The sequence below is a fragment of the Conger conger genome, chromosome 8, assembly GCF_963514075.1.
Source record: "Conger conger chromosome 8, fConCon1.1, whole genome shotgun sequence".
Classification (NCBI taxonomy): Eukaryota; Metazoa; Chordata; class Actinopteri; order Anguilliformes; family Congridae; genus Conger; species Conger conger.
Window position 1 is genome coordinate 57,030,383 of NC_083767.1, and position 19,259 is coordinate 57,049,641.

The 19,259-nt window shown below is 46.4% G+C and overlaps 2 protein-coding genes across 3 annotated transcripts in view; one reads left to right on the top strand and one right to left on the bottom strand.

The window, feature by feature from the left end:
* The window catches only part of jakmip1 (janus kinase and microtubule interacting protein 1), a 76,486-nt gene that overhangs the window by 48,861 nt on the left and 8,366 nt on the right, over positions 1–19,259 (bottom strand). The gene's annotated exons all lie outside the window — the stretch shown is intronic.
* Positions 1,090–17,842, top strand: LOC133134508 (histidine-rich glycoprotein-like). The gene is made up of 3 exons (XM_061250710.1): positions 1,090–2,119; positions 16,605–16,712; positions 17,820–17,842. Exons 1-3 carry the CDS (start codon positions 1,090–1,092, stop codon positions 17,840–17,842), a joined length of 1,161 nt encoding a protein of 386 aa, XP_061106694.1.

Sequence of the window (19,259 nt, forward strand, 5' to 3'; positions counted from 1 at the left end):
GTGATGCTCCGAATGCTGGGGCCGGCCCGGCTAAGCCACAGCCGGAGGGTCCTGCCGAGTGGCGTACTGGAGTGCCTACTGCCCTTTCTCATGGGCATGAGCCTGAGACTCCCGTGTCCTCACCTACAGTACACATTACAGGAACATAACAATCAGACCTGGGTCAAACTATGTCATTGTCGTGGATTAAGAAACTTTTCTGTGCTCAATTGCTCTTTCCTGGTGCAACTGAGCCAAGCAAGAGGAAGAGAAAGTGGGGTCTGCACGTTTTGAGAGTACTTTATAGGCTGCAGTACACCAGACAAGCTCAGTAAAGGGTAGAAAAGTATCAATTACGTATTTGACCCCAGGTCTGCTAACAATAGCCATAATAACCAGCAATAGCAATATTATTATTATTATCATTATTATTGTGGTTGAAAAGTACCAAGGAACGACACTGTGGAATCTGAACTGCTTCAGTCGATATCCAGCTGTAATTATGAGTCAGCCGACAGATGGAAAGAAGCTTCCGTGGGGCTGCGATGAGGGTAGACATCCTACGGAGGAACCCAACGAAAGTGGGCGATGTGTCGTAATGAATCATATCACCAATGCTTCGACCTGTAGAAAATAACCATTTTTCATAGTACTAAAGACTGTTATTGAAAAAAAGACGATAGAATCTCCATCTCTGTGTGGGTGTGTGGACAGTGAGTCTGTGTGTGTGTGTGTGTGTGTGTGTGTGTGTGAGAGGGGGGGGGCACTCACAAAAATAGCAAGAGGTTTACTTTAAAAAACGTGAGTCAGGACTGCCTCTTCCAGTTTCGTACCATAAACGTGGGTTCAGCGGCAGAGCTCTCTAGCTGCAGTTATAGAGCCTGCTCGTCCCGCAAAGTGCCGTAAAACAGTTTGAAAGCCACCTTGAAGAGTCCGAATTTCACTTCAGAACTTTAATAGTGTCACAGCGCTACAGAATTCCACTTTTCTGTATGCTGACACAGCGGGGGCCGGCAGGGGTCTGGCTTTATGACACCGCTACTACAAGATTTCAACCGCAGATTATGCTGCTCCACAGACTCCCCCGATCTTTACCACAATGTGGAAACAATGGGACAGAGGGCCTTGGGGCAGCCGGACAGAGAGGCAGAGAACCCCGATTACCAGGCCAGACACAACCGGCACCATCACCCCGATTACCAGGCCAGACACTACCGGCACCATCACCCCGATTACCAGGCCAGACACAACCGGCACCATCACCCCGATTACCAGGCCAGACACAACCGGCACCATCACCCCGATTACCAGCCCAGACACAACCGGCACCATCACCCCGATTACCAGGCCAGACACTACCGGCACCATCACCCCGATTACCAGCCCAGACACAACCGGCACCATCACCCCGATTACCAGGCCAGACACAACCGGCACCATCACTCCGATTACCAGGCCAGACACAACCGGCACCATCACCCCGATTACCAGGCCAGACACAACCGGCACCATCACCCCGATTACCAGGCCAGACACAACCGGCACCATCACCCCGATTACCAGGCCAGACACAACCGGCACCATCACCCCGATTACCAGGCCAGACACAACCGGCACCATCACCCCGATTACCAGGCCAGACACAACCGGCACCATCACCCCGATTACCAGGCCAGACACAACCGGCACCATCACTCCGATTACCAGGCCAGACACAACCGGCACCATCACCCCGATTACCAGGCCAGACACAACCGGCACCATCACCCCGATTACCAGGCCAGACACAACCGGCACCATCACTCCGATTACCAGCCCAGACACAACCGGCACCATCACCCCGATTACCAGGCCAGACACAACCGGCACCATCACCCCGATTACCAGGCCAGACACAACCGGCACCATCACCCCGATTACCAGGCCAGACACAACCGGCACCATCACCCCGATTACCAGGCCAGACACAACCGGCACCATCACTCCGATTACCAGGCCAGACACAACCGGCACCATCACCCCGATTACCAGGCCAGACACAACCGGCACCATCACCCCGATTACCAGGCCAGACACAACCGGCACCATCACTCCGATTACCAGCCCAGACACAACCGGCACCATCACCTCGATTACCGGGGTGATTACCGGACCGGCCCTTGTCCTCTTGCCAGGGCTGCCTACTCAAGACTCCATTTCCCACCAAGCGCCCGCGCAGGCATTATTATGACAAACGCTGTCTGAAAACGGCAGATGATGAGGAAGGCCTTTCCACTCGATGACAGAGACGGCAGGAAGGCCAGAACGGCACACATTTTGGTTTTGTAAGTGCGGTCGGTCTGGCGTGAGTCGCAGAAGCGCTCTCACCAGGCTCCGAATGAGAAAGCTATTACTGGAGTTTGCGCGTGTTTGCAGTTAGCCACGCGCCTCGCAGAGGTCTGATTGGTCAACAGCGATCCTCCACGTGTGGCGCCGTGGTGGCAGGCTGCTATACTCAGACGGTTAGGACGCATTAGGCCAAATTCTCCATTTTTATTTCTGAGAACACAGCCATTTAAAATCGCTGCCATGACCAAGCATTCCCAGCCCTGACTCATTAGAGCCTCAAGCAGCCACTCAATCAAACCGCACTTAAGCAAATGCTAAACTCTCAATTTTCCTCTCAGTGACTCAGCGAATTGATCTTTACTCAAATATGAGATGAGAATTTCAACAGTGCAAAAAACTAAATGCCCGTGCCGTCATGAGAGAAACACTCTGGTGTATTAAGAGACTGAAATATTAAGGGATGGGGTATTCACCCATATAATAAAAATTGGAGTTAATGTTATTATATCTCAGAGGATCACAGTCACAGTAGTCACCTAACTGGTCACCTCAAAAAGCAATACACGCAACCACATGCTAACACACGCAACCACATGCTAACACACGCACACGCACACACGCAAACACAACCGCACACCCCGTACTGGGGTGGACTTTGTATATTATGCAAGCAGCCCACTTAAGGAAGAAACATAGGTACAAATGAGAGTGTAGGTCTCATCTGAGAGCAGCATTAGACTATATCAGTCCCATTACAGTACATTACATTAATAGGGACGTACAGTTGATTAGACTAAGCAGGAGACAATCCTCCCCTGGAGCAATGCAGGGTTAAGGGCCTTGCTCAAGGGCCCAATGGCTGTACAGATCGTATTGTGGCTACATCGACCTTGCGGGTACCAGTCATGTACCTTAACCACTACGCTACAGGCCGACCCCACACACTGTGGACTGCACTAGCCCAGGTATTCACAGTGCAGATTCCAGGCCTCAGGCCCAAGGCAGACAAGCTAATGGGGAGGGGCACCAGACCCAAGAACTGCTGGAGAAAGCGTTCAGTGTTTGTCGTCATCCCTCCCCTCCACTGTCAGCAGCCCCCAAGGGATTCCTCCCCCAGACTTCTCCGCTCCATTTCCCCCTCTCCTACTGCACAGCCACGGCCAATCTGTCTGGAGGGAGTTGCCCTGACAACAGTCGCCTTGGTTGCAGAGGGGCCAGATGTTAAGGGGGGGGGGGTGCGCTCAGGTGTTGACCAACTGTTCCTCCACTGCGCAGGTCTCTCAGAGAATACCAGGGGCACTAGGACATGAGCGGATGATAGCATGGGAAAAATATGGGGAGCTTCTAATTACCAACGCTATCTTCCTTTATCTTTTGAAGGATGCTAATTTGTCAGCATAAAAGCCTTTTTATAATCCTTAGGAATTGTAAATGTCCTGCCTAAAATCTGTATCTTAGAAAAGTGCTACTCGCTCTAGCTTTAAAAAAGGCCTGTCTTATAACACTGACATACTGAACTACTGTACAGGTTACATGATATTCGTTAGAACAGTAAAACAAGGAAAACAAATCTTTGAATCTGCCTCAAGTGAAGATAAGTAGTCATTTACTTAAACACAAAGACTCTGGTCTTTGCTGCTGCACTTGATACACACGGCAGTATCTTCAGCTCCCAGTGACAGTGAAGAGCTTCACTTCACTAATTATTGTTTAGCCCTCAGAGGTCATATTTCAAACTTAGAAGAGGGAACAGAAACTTCACAAACCCACAAGGACCTTCCTCACACAATAGCCTATATTTTACATGAAGCCTTTCCTTTCTAATACTACATTTAAAATAATTTTAGAAAGATCATGTAGATAAAACCACTAAGGACCACTGGGAAGGACAATATTGCAGTGCTGCTTCTGTTGCATTTAATTTTTCACTTTGCTTTCCAGCACTGTATATTGCACCTGCAAATGAGTGACCTTTGCAGTGTTACATATGCAGTGCTATGGCATATGCCTGTGAACACACACATCGTTTGTCTACGCCGCCCATAAAGAGCGTTTCACTTTTTGCACCGTGTTGATAAAGGCAGCTGATCTGTAAAAGGGTAAGCAAACAGGGAGGGGGGTTTATTTTATTCCCGGGCAAAGAAATTCCTCTCTGCCACCGCAAGACCCAGGAGGCTCGGCTGAATCACTCTGCGCCGCTTAATAATTTATCAATGGACTACAACAGAGATCAAGGCAGGCCTGACTTGGTTGTAGCAAGACGGTAAAGTCTTTCCTTCGCAGCGATACACCGGGGGAGCATACACACTGCATTCAGAAGATTGCCATAGAGACTGAGCATTCCTCCAAGCTGACAGGTGAAACTATGGAGAGCTGAGAGCACACTGAATACTGAACACTCCTCGGCTTAAAGGCAAGCATGGCAAGCGATTTCGTTCTGTGACTCCAATTATCGATTATTCGACTGTTTTTAACTCTTTTTTTTTTAAAGGTGTAAGACCACAAATACGCATGTGATTACAACATTCTAACGCTGATCAACGCTGACAATCACGAAAGAAATGCATTGGTTCTAGAACACTGACGCCGAGGAAACATGCCCTTCAAAAGGTTAACTGGGGTCACTTGAACAGGAAGTGAAGTCAGCCTGAGTTGGGGCCTGCAGGTCAGGTGCTAGGAGGCTAAGGCTCGTAGGACTGAAAAAGAGTTTGGATCAGTGCCATGCGACTGTCGCATGCTCCTGATCACACAGGGCAGGGAGGCAGAGCCAAATACATCCGTTACCTCTGCCACGGCCGTCCCCCGAGCCTACCTCTCCCCTCCTCTGCATCTCTCTCAGTCCTCCCTGTCCCTCTCTCCCCCTCAAGCGTAGCGCAGAGAGAGGGACGAGGAGAAAGTATGTCATGCCAGCACTCAGCCTCGTACGATTTTCCGCGCTGACACACTTTCACGCGTGATCACACGGCGTAACGCTCATCCGACGCGGCCGGGGAGATATGCCGCGCTCACCGCCACAGCGCTGCCGTACGGGCGGAGCTAAACGCGCTAACGGCCGCCCTGTTAGCGCAGCGTACGCTACGACCACGACATGCAGCAGAGCCTGAGATATACGCTGCGCTCACCACCACTGCGCCGTCAGTCGTGCCGCTGCCATACGGGGCTGCGGGAACGGAAGCCGCGCGACGCTAAAACCCTGCTAACGGCCGACCTGTTAGCGCAGCGTACGCTACCACCACGACATGCAGCAGAAAACACAGCCTGCTCGGTTATTCCTTTCCTCTAGGGTCCTCATCGCACTTGTCCCTGTGTTCGATTCGCACTTTGTTGTACGTTGCTCTGGACGAGAGCATCTGCTAAATGCCTGTAATGTAATGTAATGTAGTTAAGCCTTTTTAAAAGACATAGGTACACACGCACACATACGGACACACACGGACACACACGGACACACACGGAGACACACGGAGACACACGGACACACACAGACACACACAGACACACACAGACACACACAGACACACACAGACACACACAGACACACAAACCTAGGAGGGGGGGCAGGAGGGATGCCAGTGGTCTATGTGTACAGTTGCGCCAGGCAGAACCACATTACCCTCGAACAGGAAATGAGGGTTTTTTTCGGGGAGGGGAGGGCTGGGGGAGGGAGGTTATCAGTGCACAACACGTGTGTTGAGGGAACAGTTATCGCCCCTCCTCGAGAAGTGTTCTCGCTCCTTCCTTGATCACTCACACCGAACCGAGCAAACAGCAGAACAGCAGCCCTGTACTAATCACGAGGCAGGAAATTAGACTGCTAGCAGCATGGTAAATAACAAAAAATAAGCAAAAATAACAAAGATAATACAAATAATACATAACAAAGCCCCTTTGTCCTCAAATAAAATCTCACCCTAACGTTTAAACATGTTTAACCAATGTCACCCACACCAGTAGACCAATGACAGAGGAAACATGAAGTGCATTGAGCATACCAAGATGCCAACAAAAAGATATTTATTCTGAGCAGAGCTACAGTATAGGGAAATACCAGAAATAAATAAGCAATGGAGAAGTTTGGAAAGCCACAATGCAATTCTAATGATAATGATTTAACGCTAATGCGTTGAGGTGAGATCAGGGCACCAATGAAACAAGAATACCAGATTTGGGTGGGTTCTGGTTTACTCAGTGCCGTTATCCAGCTAACTGCTAAGTGATATACTGTAGGTCCCAGCCCAAGCTCAAAGCATTTTGAATAAGTAGTAGATGGTTTTCCTTCTCAATGGGAAGTGTGTTTACAATTTGGGGGTTCATGCCTGGTTTTTGTACATTTTCTGTCGCGTAAAATTAATTTGAATGTTTACTCACACCCCTTTGAATGATACCATTGGACCATGAATATATTTTACATCCCATGTGAAAATCTCTGTTCACATTTCAGACAAAAAAGTAATCTATCTCTTTCAGTCTCGCCATTTCTTCTTACATCTTGAGTCCAAATCGTCTAAGTACATTCATTTTAGTCATTTTGTTTTGAAATGGCAATAAGACGTAGCTTTGGCCCTGAAAGTCACTTAACACCTGCCATTCCAGCAAATGGAGAACTAGGCACAGAGAAAATACTTGGCGCACAGAACAGAAAGCCCTGGTTGGGCTGCATGCAGAAACTGATGCCACGGTTTTGCATACTCATTTGCACACTGGCACGGGTCGCCTCATGTGCTCAAACACACAGTTCTGCTGCGTTACACACTTCCCACTGGAACGGGTGACGTTCCCCAGGCTTTCAAACAATTACCTTCACATTCAATTATGCCTACCCACCCCCCTGCTCATTTTCTACTGACAAGGCATACTGACCACAACTCAAGGACTACAGACACAATGACTGCACGCATACTAACCACAATACAAGGACTACAGACATACTGACTGCAGGCATACGTACAGCAACACAAGGCCTACAGACATACGGACTCCCGGCATACTACAGCAACACAAGGCCTACAGACACACTGACTCCCGGCATACTACAGCAACACAAGGCCTACAGACACACTGACTCCCGGCATACTACAGCAACACAAGGCCTACAGACACACTGACTGCAGGCAAACTAACCGCAACACAAGGCCTACAGACACACTGACTGCAGGCAAACTAACCGCAACACAAGGCCTACAGACACACTGACTGCAGGCATCAGAAGCCATATCGCTATGGTGCTGGATAGAACAAGACATCAGATGAACAATTCTGCTGCAGAACAGCAGTATTTGATGCATGGACGGAACATGTTCTATTTCAGAACCGTGGGGTTAAATCCTCTCCGACAGCCCTGAAGCATGCTGGGTAATCTCTTCTGCTCCCGAGACTGGATGCCAAAAGCAGAAATGTCACAAAGATCATCTTCAGTTCCATCAACCACAATTATTTAAATCGAGTTTTACAGATAAATACAATCTCCGAACTGTCCATTTTTAAAGGCCAACTGCATTATATTTAGGCTCCAAATATCCCAGAGGCTGCTCTGCATCCACATGTCCTGTTCAGATGTATTAGATTGTGCTCAAAATAGATTGTGTTTGTTTTGCAATGACGTTCTTTAATGTGTCAGCTCTGCACTAAATCTGCAGAGTAACCTAAATTACACCAAAGGAAGATGCGCAAAAAAATATTCTGTTCATTATTTAAAGAAGAATGATTCAGAATTCAGTTCTGAATCAGGTGAAGCAATTGCAATTATCATACTACTGAACCCACCTGACATATAAAATCTAACAACAAAAATAGAACCATACCAATTACTGTACACTCATGCACAGTCAAAATGTCCAGTGTTAATCCAACTGTTAGGGCCCACATACCCTGCAAGAGTTGATTTAACACTGAACATTTTACTGTGTTAAAAAAGGTTTAGAGCCTACGTTTACAGCTCCTATGTGACCAAGAATAGCTTACATCAAAATGTGTAAATGGAACAAATCTGCTCCCAGAATAACCCAACACACCTAACAATAGCTCAGGCTGGGATGAAATTAATCACACCTTTCTTGCACTTTCCTCCGGCATAAATAAAACTCACAATGTTTCTTCAGATGATAAGAACCTGTCGATGTTCTCAAACAGACTAAAACAAAGCAAGAGTGTGCCGGTCAGAGACCTACGCAGTGTAAACAAAGACCCCCTGTTCCCAGGCTATGAGTCACACAAGTGTTCCTTCACCAGGAAAGGGTCCAGTCAAAATGGCTTGAGGTAAAGGGTGAAACAGTCAGGGTAGAGGTATGCTAATGTTCATAGCAAAAAGCTCTGTTATCTCTACAATTATGCTGCAATTAACTAGATGGGGTCATTTACTATAGTTAAGACTTTTCTTCATCAAAACTAAATAAACAGTTGCCAAATGGTGGGCATCAGAGCGTAAAAGGACGACTACACTTTTAAAGATTATAGTAAGTAATGTCAGATGACATTTGCGGTTGCATTAGGAATAGGCTGAAAGATCTGCATAGCTTAATCCATTTCAAAGTACAGCAGGGTTGACTATTGAACCTTTTGAAGTGTTCTTGCTAATTGCAGATTCATAGGGCCTAACTGAATTACAAAATGCTAAAGTCTATGACAAAACGCCCCTCTTTCTGCAAGACAATGAGGAGATGCAGAGACATGCAAAAAGCAACATGGTAAATCAGCCCTTTTCAGAGGGAGGAAAACAAATTTTAAAAGTTTCTATGGCTCTCAAAGTGGGCTTACTAAACAAGCCAAACCAACGTTCATTACAAATGATTAATTCCACTGGGCCAGATCTGAGAGGAAGGGCTTTTGCATGACAAAATCACTGGTCTGAGTTCAGAGGGGCCCGGGACAGGTACAGAGGGCCCAGAGTGGCCCCCGGAGAAGCCCCCTGCATCATGGTTACACGGGCCAAGTCTCAACGCCCAAATCAAGGCCCTCTGGACCTCCCCTGGTGCCAAAAATCTCACGGCTTTCCAGCCCACTACCACATAAACGTCACCAGGAAAAAACACACTCTGTAAAACACCATCACAGCACTCCATGAAACAGTCGAGGTCCAAATGATGAACTGCAAATCACAACACACAGAAGAGTAAATGCTTTGTCTCCAAGATGCTATTTTCCTGTCTGCGCTCATAAGACACCGGCAGAAGATGTCAAGGACGAAGAAGCAGAAGCGAGCTAAATCAAAAGACATTCACTTTCATGCTGTTGTTTGTTCGGCAGACGTTTTACCCCGTTTGCACAAAGTGACAATGACTTTCAACAGTCCATGACAAAGAACTGCAGAATGCGATTTGTGATTACCTATTTTCCCCTCTTAGTAGAATGGATGGTCACAACCCCTCACCACATCATTTTACATAGCATCTTCAACTTTGCACTGTAGATAAAGAAGGATTGGCAATATACTGTGTACACAGGGAGATATATAACTGAGAGCAACCTTCAAAAATGAGGCCATGAAAGAACCCCTTATTCACACTGGCTGGTTTTTCTGAAGTCCAACTTCAGCACAAAGCTGCTTACCATTCAAAGGGGATCCGCTATGCTGCACAGCATTATCCAATGCACCCTACCTGAAAGTATCAGAGCAGCAGACCAGAGACCAGACCTGACACATTTCCATTGTCATCCATCTAAGGCAGGAAATTGGCCCATAACTAAAGAATAGAGGCAGGACTAGACCGGAGTAGATTGATAATGCACAGCCGCCCCTCTGAAATCCTGCCATTGCCATTTGTGAATAGCACAACAAAGCCATTTAGCAGAAGTTGCCATCAACTTTGCAGTGATCACAGAGGTATTGTGGGAAAGTGCTGAGTCATTTTGCCTCCGGTGTTGAAATTTGGTTTCACAAGCTGTAAATTGGAGTTAAGCCCCAAATTACTGCAAATGCTCCTGACGGATGGGATGAGTATGCGGATTTGCCTAACCCAGGGGCAATTGTAGCTTTTTCCTCTGTCTACATTTAAACAAGGAAAATATAATGTCCACAAACAGGAGTCCCTAAGAGTCCTGTTTTGTGGTGAATTTCAGAATCACAATTAGGGGCAGCCTGTAGCATAGTGGTTAAGGTACATGACTGGGACCCGCAAGGTCGGTGGCTTGATCCCCGGTGTAGCCACAATACGATCCACACAGGCATTGGGCCCTTGAGCAAGGCCCTTAACCCTGCATTGCACCAGGGGAGGATTGTCTCCTGCTTAGTCGGATCAACTGTACATTAAGAGCGTCCGCCAAATGATAAGAGCGTCCGCCAAATGCCAATAATGTAATGTAATGTAACAATTAATTTCAGTTCATTGGTAAAAAAATCCACACACCTTGTTCGCATAGCATTATTCAGCTGCTGGTTGAAAGGAAACCACAAAAACCTGCAGATACTGTCACCCACCAGGACTTCATTTTGACACCCCTGAGAACGACTGTTTTGTGCAGTATGGTGTTCTATGAGCTAGGTATCTGTTTTCATATCCGCACATGTTCACACTTTAAGAAGACACAGCGTAAAGAAATGACCACGTGTGTGCAGTGGAACACTCCTGTGGCAGGATTGTCTCCTGCTTAGTCTAATCAACTGTACGTCACTCTGGATAATAGCGTCTGCCAAATGCCAATAATGTAATGTAACGGTCTCCCTTCAGCACATCATTAGCCTAACACCTCCAACCGTCATAGACAACAGGAGGGCAGGCAATCAGCCGCCGTTTCATGGATAATCAAAGACAAAGTGGTGGATTTAAATACATGACATGGGGCATGACAAATCTTCATGTAAACCGTCCTCCTAGGTACAGGGGAAAATGAATAATATGCTCAATTTTCCATGCATAACAGCAGTCTGACACAGCACCACTCTCTCCTGGAATCCGCGGATTAGAGCTTCCCCAAAATATCACAGCCCGTTTGCTCAGCACATCTTAAAATTAATATATAGGCTACATGTTTAATATGCTTCAATGCAACTGCATGTACACAGTAATGAACGCATGTAGCTAGTACTGTTTTTATTTGCCTGGTGTGAATGTCTACAGTCTACGACACAGTATGTCAGTTCCCGTGCTATCCCAAGACCCACGCGCCCCCCCCCTACGACCCCCCAGTGGGTCCTGACCCAAAATTCAAGAAGTGCTGGATCGCAGAACAGGCTTTTTATTTTTCCACCGAGGTATCTCCGTATAATGCCGTGTGCAGGCTTTTTCGCACATGTGACTTTTCTGAGCTGTACTGCTAAACACAGGCAGGTGTGAACACAGCCACTTGATCAGAGAGAACAGTGTGTGTGCATGTGCGTGTGTGTGTGTGTGTGTGTAAGTGTGAGTGTAAGTCTGCGTGCGTGTGTGTGTGTGTGTGAGTGAGTGTGTGTGCGTGTGTATGGGCATGCGTATGGGTAAGTGTATGAGTGTAAGTCTGTGTGTGTGTGTGTGTGTGTGTGTGTGTGTGTATGTGTAAGCTGGTGTGCTGCTGTCTGAAACAGATACAGACATTACTCTGATGTCTGAAACAGATACAGACATTACTCTGCTGTCTGAAACAGATACAGACATTACTCTGCTGTCTGAAACAGATACAGACATTACTCTGCTGTCTGTAACAGATACAGACATTACTCTGCTGTTTGTAACAGATACAGACATTACTCTGCTGTCTGTAACAGATACAGACATTACTCTGCTGTGAGGGTGTAGACATCCTGTACACTCAACCTGGCTGAAAACAGGAGCATTAGGCACGGCTTTAGTGCCAGGGAGCAACTTACACCAGCTTTATCAATTCATATTTTATGAGGAACAAATTTGATGGCACAAGCCACTCTACACACTGAAGCACCCTCTAAATTTTAAAAACACACTCCCAGCTTAATGTGTAAGGGGCCCTGACCTCAAAGGACATAGACTCTCTAGTACAGGGGTTTCAAACTCCAGTCCTGGAGGGCCGCAGTGTCTGCTGGTTTTTGGTGCATTTCAGCACGAGATACATATCTTACAAGTCTTTCATGGGCTAAAGAGTCCACACACCTTGTTCTCAAGGCCGTAATTGGCTGCTGATTGAAAGGAAACCACAAATACCTGCAGACACTGTGGCCCTCCAGGACTGGAGTTTGACACTCCCGCTCTAGTAAAAGACAGACAGAGACAGACAGGCAGGCAGGGCTGTTTTGCTAAATCAAGAAAATCTTTTACATTAAAAAAAAAAAAAAAGCTCCACTGAAGTCATGAACACGTCTCCCCAGTGCATTACAGCTGATGAAAAAAGAGAGACGCAGAAAGGCAGGGAGACCCTTGGGAAATAGTCGAGAAACAGATGTTGGTGTTAGTAGCCAGTACTGAACCCATAAATGTTGATAGGATGACGAGGTGGGGCCAGGGGATGTTGGCAGGGGTGGGAGGAACTTGTGACAAAGTGTGCTGACTCACCAGCACGCAGACTCAGCCAAGGCCATTCTGCCAGAATCTACCATTCAAACGTCAACCAGGGGAGTAGAAATCTATTACACCGCGCTCGACTTTCAAGGTAAAAACTCAATAGGCTATAAGGTGCAGGCACTTTAAGGGCTAGTTCTTCTGGTGAACCCTCTAATTTTCACTGTATGGTGACGAAGCAAAGGCACTGACATCGCTCCGATCTGAGGGAGCAATGTGAGTCAGTGAGGTTTGAAGGTTGCTTAGTCACAACCAAATATTTTGAACTTCAGGTTTTTAAACAAAAACGGCTGAACGGATCTGCCAACTGGTGTGGGCACATGGAAAGAGATGGAGACAATGATGTTTGGCTTTTTAAAGAGGAAGAGCATGTTTATTTTTTTTAAAGAAATGAGAGCTCAGCTTTGCGAAGATGGGAGAGTTTGGCTTTTTAAATATGAATAGCTTGACTTTTTTAAAGACGGAGAGCTTAACTTGTTAAGGCTGAAGAGCTTGGCTTTGTAAAGATGGAGAGTTTGACTTTTTAAAGATGAATATAATTACTTTTTAAAGATGGATAGGTTTTGTAAAGATTGTTGGGTTGTTTTCTTTTAATCCGGAAAGATTACAGTAGCTTTTCAGAGGTGTGTTTGGGTTCTTACGCAGTTTAAAAGAACTCTTGAACAGCTGTTGAACAGTGGATGATGGACTGAGAATCAGTCACAGAACACTTGCGTAGCACCAAATGGTCACTATTTGTTCTCAGTGGGTGGTGAGCCTTGCCTCCTGTTGGTGTTAGCTATGCTGCAGTAGCATATGTGCTTTGTGAATATGGAGATATTCACTGGCTCAGGGGAAAGTATGGGAGGACTAAAACATGCTGAAGCTGTGGAACTCCCTGAGTGAAAACTGCCCATCAGTGGTGGAAAGACAAAAAGCAGCCATTCCAAACAGGAGAAACAAATAGGGGAATCTGGTACCTGGTAATCTGGAATCAGTTTTACACAGCAGAATAAAACGTAATACATATTCTGGCCATTGAAAAGCGTAATTAATGGCAGGGCTGAATCCTTACATGTATGGACTAACAGGCCCTCAAAGTCCTATACAAACCGTAGGGCTAGTTTTAGGCACAGCTGAAATGAGAAGCTAACAAAAACATCAGCGTTAAATGAACATCAAGTTGACAATTCCCCCCCAACTTCACAGAACCCCAGAGTGCTGCCAACTGTCCAGATAACAGCCGACATCTGTGTGTTTTCACAGTGCATCTGCGCAACTGGAAAAAAACAACAACAAAAAAAACGCTTAAAGGTCCCATATTGTGGAAAATGATACATAAATCCACACAATCCGTATAAAGAAAATGTGCATTTAAACAAGCCGCTTGGAATTCCATGAAGTAATGACATCACAGCGATACGCTCGTTCGCTTCAGCATGGCCCTTCTTGGTAAAGCTCATGAGAGGTGCTGGAGAATGGACATTTAAAATTGGATAGAGATCGCTTTTGGCACTTAAAACCCAAACACAAAACATGGCATCCGAGTATTACTTTTAAAACTGTAACTGAAGGGGGAACAGTTCTATTTAAACTCTAATCCTTAAGGGAGGATAACTTTCGGCTAAAACGGGAGAATTTCCAGTCGACTAAATCAATAATCCCCAGTTCTTCTGCTACCTCCTCCATAACGCCGTTGCGAAAACAAGAAAATATAGTCTAAAAGAATTTTGAAAAACATTACAACAGAAGATAATTCATTACGCATTTGTCCATCAGCAAAGCCAGTTACGAAGGGCTTTCAGTATCACTCACACACCATTTCAAGGTTACAGAACAGGACCCACAACAAAGGCTATAGAAGCTGAGTGTCCATCCCATTAATCTAGAGTACAGGCACTACAAGGTGAAATAAGGAACAACAGCTTATGAAGATCCTCACTTGCATTCTTGCAGTGTAAATCTGCCATGGAAAAGAAGATTGCCTTTCTCTGGGGAGATACAACAAATATTCTCCCCGTCCGTATAGTGCAAATGCCTGGTAATTATAGAATGATCCGTTGGCCTGTATGGCCTGTCCCACCCAGCCTAGCCATAAGCCTATGCATAAAAAAATAATAGAAGCATTAAAACACACCGTTTGTTTTCCGATGCTCAATAACAATCAACAGGCTTCAGCCAGTGGGCACCCATCCGCTGACAGAATATGCAATTGACTGCCATAAAGCATTGATCTCATCTCACAGCCATCTGATCAAGTGGCAAAAGCGCATTGCAGGTAACTCAGTCCGGAAAGGAATGCATGGATAACGAGGCCAATCTCGTCCAGATACCATCGCTCCGTGAGATAATGCGTACCATGGGCAGGACATTCCAGAGTTTTATTATACAACGGGACATGGGTAGACAATCCTGCAACTGGCCAGAATCTATCCCATCACCATAATACATCTCTGCAAATGGCATACCACTCCACTCCCGCAACAAAGTGAAATAGAACAAGCATACGTCAGTGACCATTACCCAGATGAGGAGATGTTGTTGAGTGCAGGTCTTGCAGGTACTGTGCTGCACACATACATACATTGTGCTCATGGAATTTTAAAATAAAGCAAATTTTTCTGTCTCCAGTGATATTCCAGAGGAAGCAACAGAATTGCAATTGGATGGCCATGACAGTTTGAGAACGCATATGCACTAAAAGAGCGTGGCATTTCAGCTCCTTATCAGATGTACAGCATAGAAATCTCTCGCTTTCTTCCCTGCTGGGGTGTGACGGTGGGGATTTGGTGGTGAAGGGGAATAAATTGTGAATGTGTCGCTTTCAAAGGTTATCCAAACAATCGTTGTGGAGTGGGATTGTGAGCGCTTAACCAGTCAGATCTTCCTGTCACTGAAGTAGCCTGGCGCTGGGGTACAGAGGACTGAACCGCGTCCATTGTCAGTAACAGCATCACCTGTCAAAGCAGTCGCCTGCCCTGGTGTTAGAGAGCCACAGGGTCTGCTGGGGTCCCTAGACCTGGTGTTAGAGCTACAGGGTCTGCTGGGGTCCCTAGACCTGGTGTTAGTGATCCACAGGGTCTGCTGGGGTCCCTAGACCTGGTGTTAGAGATCCACAGGGTCTGCTGGGGTCCCTAGACCTGGTGTTAGAGATCCACAGGGTCTGCTGGGATCCCTAAACCTGGTGTTAGAGAGCTACAGGGTCTGCTGGGGTCCCTAGACCTGGTGTTAGAGATCCACAGGGTCTGCTGGGGTCCCTATAGCTAGTGTTAGAGATCCACAGGGTCTGCTGGGGTCCCTAAACCTGGTGTTAGAGAGCTACAGGGTCTGCTGGGGTCCCTAGACCTGGTGTTAGAGAGCTACAGGGTCTGCTGGGGTCCCTAGACCTGGTGTTAGAGAGCCACAGGGTCTGCTGGGGTCCCTAGACCTGGTGTTAGAGAGCTACAGGGTCTGCTGGGGTCCCTAGACCTGGTGTTAGAGAGCTACAGGGTCTGCTGGGGTCCCTAGACCTGGTGTTAGAGAGCTACAGGGTCTGCTGGGGTCCCTAGACCTGGTGTTAGAGAGCTACAGGGTCTGCTGGGGTCCCTAGACCTGGTGTTAGAGAGCCACAGGGTCTGCTGGGGTCCCTAGACCTGGTGTTAGAGAGCCACAGGGTCTGCTGGGGTCCCTAGACCTGGTGTTAGAGAGCCACAGGGTCTGCTGGGGTCCCTAGACCTGGTGTTAGAGAGCTACAGGGTCTGCTGGGGTCCCTAGACCTGGTGTTAGAGAGCTACAGGGTCTGCTGGGGTCCCTAGACCTGGTGTTAGATAGCTACAGGGTCTGCTGGGGTCCCTAGACCTGGTGTTAGAGAGCTACAGGGTCTCCTGGGGTCCCTAGACCTGGTGTTAGAGAGCTACAGGGTCTGCTGGGGTGTGCCCAAAAACATGGCAGAGCCCAAAAACATGACTGCAATTTTTCACAAGCTCATGGACCATGACATCACAGGTACCCCTGTGTATGCTGGTTTTTGTTCCAACCACAATTGGCATCAAATTATTTTAACAAGCTGTGAATATTTCTTAATTATGTGCTTTTCATCTAAAGATGGATTATCCACCTTAATGACATTATGCCAGAAATAGCTTTGCAATGGCATGAATAATACAATTACTAACAATGTTCTTGTTGTGCTTATAGCACCATCTTGCAAACCATTATAAAAGAAGAGGTAACAAATAAAAGACTGAGGTTAACTAATAGGCTCATAATTAGGTAGTTAAACATGCGTTAAATTTCATTTGTATTTCTTTTCCTTAAATGTATCAATACAATGCAGGTTTGCCTTGTTATAATTTGCTTTGCCTTTGAATTCTTCATTATCTTTCAAATGGTTAGTTTTGGTGGCCAGGTGTCAACACTTTCACCAATTAGGAGCCTACTGATTCACTCCAGTCTTTCATTTGATTAGTTAAAAATAATGTGCCAAGTTTTCTGCCATTTTTCTGCAAAATGTATGCATTGGTTACAATGCAGCACAATAAGCACAATCCGAACATGGGGCTTTTATTCTTTCTGGTATGCATAGCTATTTGACAAAATGTAGTTTAAGAGGGTAAGTAATCCCTCTAAGCATGAAAAGCACATAATTCATTAAAATTCACAAGTTGTTCTAAATTCTTGGATTGCAACTGTGGAAGTCGGAACAAAAACCAGCATACACAGGGGTACTCCAGGACCGACTTTGGGAACCACTGATCAATGCCAGACACACATGTACACACAAACATACAAACACAGGCACACCCACAAACATACACACACACACACACACACACACACACACACACATACACTCACACACATGCACCCACACAAAAACATGCACACGGCACAGATTAAATACGTCAATTAACATGTGGACAGGATGTCTTTGGCCAGTGAGGGAAAGCAGCAACGAAGCACATTCATGCTCACGAACTCAGGCATACAACAGTTCCAGTGTTTCAGTAGCAAGGTCAAGGGTCTCAGTCCTCAAACAAACTAACTGATGTAATTGGCCAATTGAGAGCTCAGGTGTAGCATGAACCGGTCACCCATTGGTTCCCCTAACAGGAGTGGACCACCCAGCTCCGTAGAGAGGCCTCAGAGAGTCTGTGACAGCAGTCTCCTCTCGGTTTAATTGGCGCAGTGTGCCTCAGAGCAGGCAGATAGTAGTGTATTTTAAGAAGCAGCTCCAGGATCAGGATCGGTTCATTGACTAACAGAGGCTGCAGGAAAAAAAGAAAAGAAAAGAAAGCACCCTGCAGACACACGCACTCAGCACAGAGCGACACAAATTTGGTTCCGTATTTAGGATGGTGTCATGCACAGGGCAGGATCCATTATTATGCAAGCCGACAGTCAGGCACAGACAAACTGACACACACACACACACCCACACACACACACATTGATACTTCCTGTCTCAGCACATTCCATTAGCCTTATACCGTAGGGACCATGAGGCACCTGCCCTCACTTCACCTACTTACTGCCATACTCACTACAACTGGGAAAGGGCTGGACACAGTTTGTACATACACACACACACACAAACACACACACACACATACATACACACATACACACATACACACATACACAAACACATAAACACATAAACACACACACACACACACACAAACACACACACACAGACGCACACACACACACACACACATACACATAAACACACACACACACAAACACACACGCACACACACACACGTACACACACGCGTACACACGCACACACACACGCACACACAAACGCGCACACACACACACACACACGCGTACACACACACGTACACACACACGTACATACACACACACACGTACACACACGCACACGTACACACACGCACACACACACACGCGCACACACACACACACACACACACACAAACACATACACACACACACAGAGACACAGACACAGACACACACACACACGCACACACACGCGCGCACACACATGCACACAGACACACAGCCATTTACTGTGAGATAAATCCATGTCACCTAGGCCATTTCCCCAAATGACACTGCACGACAGGGCGTTTCAGGGAAATTTAAGATGGATGGAAGAATAATGGAAGTCCAATCAATACCTATATTTTACTGCTCAAAAAAAACCCAGCTATGTGGTTTAAACACCACCCCTGCAGATTGGCCAAACCACATGAGGAGAAAGGAAGGGATGGTTGCCCTGGATACCGCAGTCTAAGGTGAAAAAATGTGTTAAGAACAGTGGGACCTTTAATAAGGCACAGGATATCTTCAGATGGTTTAGAGACCTCAAACTTGTCTACATACATGCTGTATAATGGTTTGCAATAATGTTTCTGAGCATGAGCACTTTATTAGGAACACTTGGTGTATACAAATTACTCTTAAATAGCCCTCAATTCTGGTCTGAATTTAGTACCAGTCTGAGCTGAACTCTCAGTATCACCTCAATGGGAAAAATGCTGAAAACTTTTGGGAGTTTTTTTGGGGTGTTTATGCCAA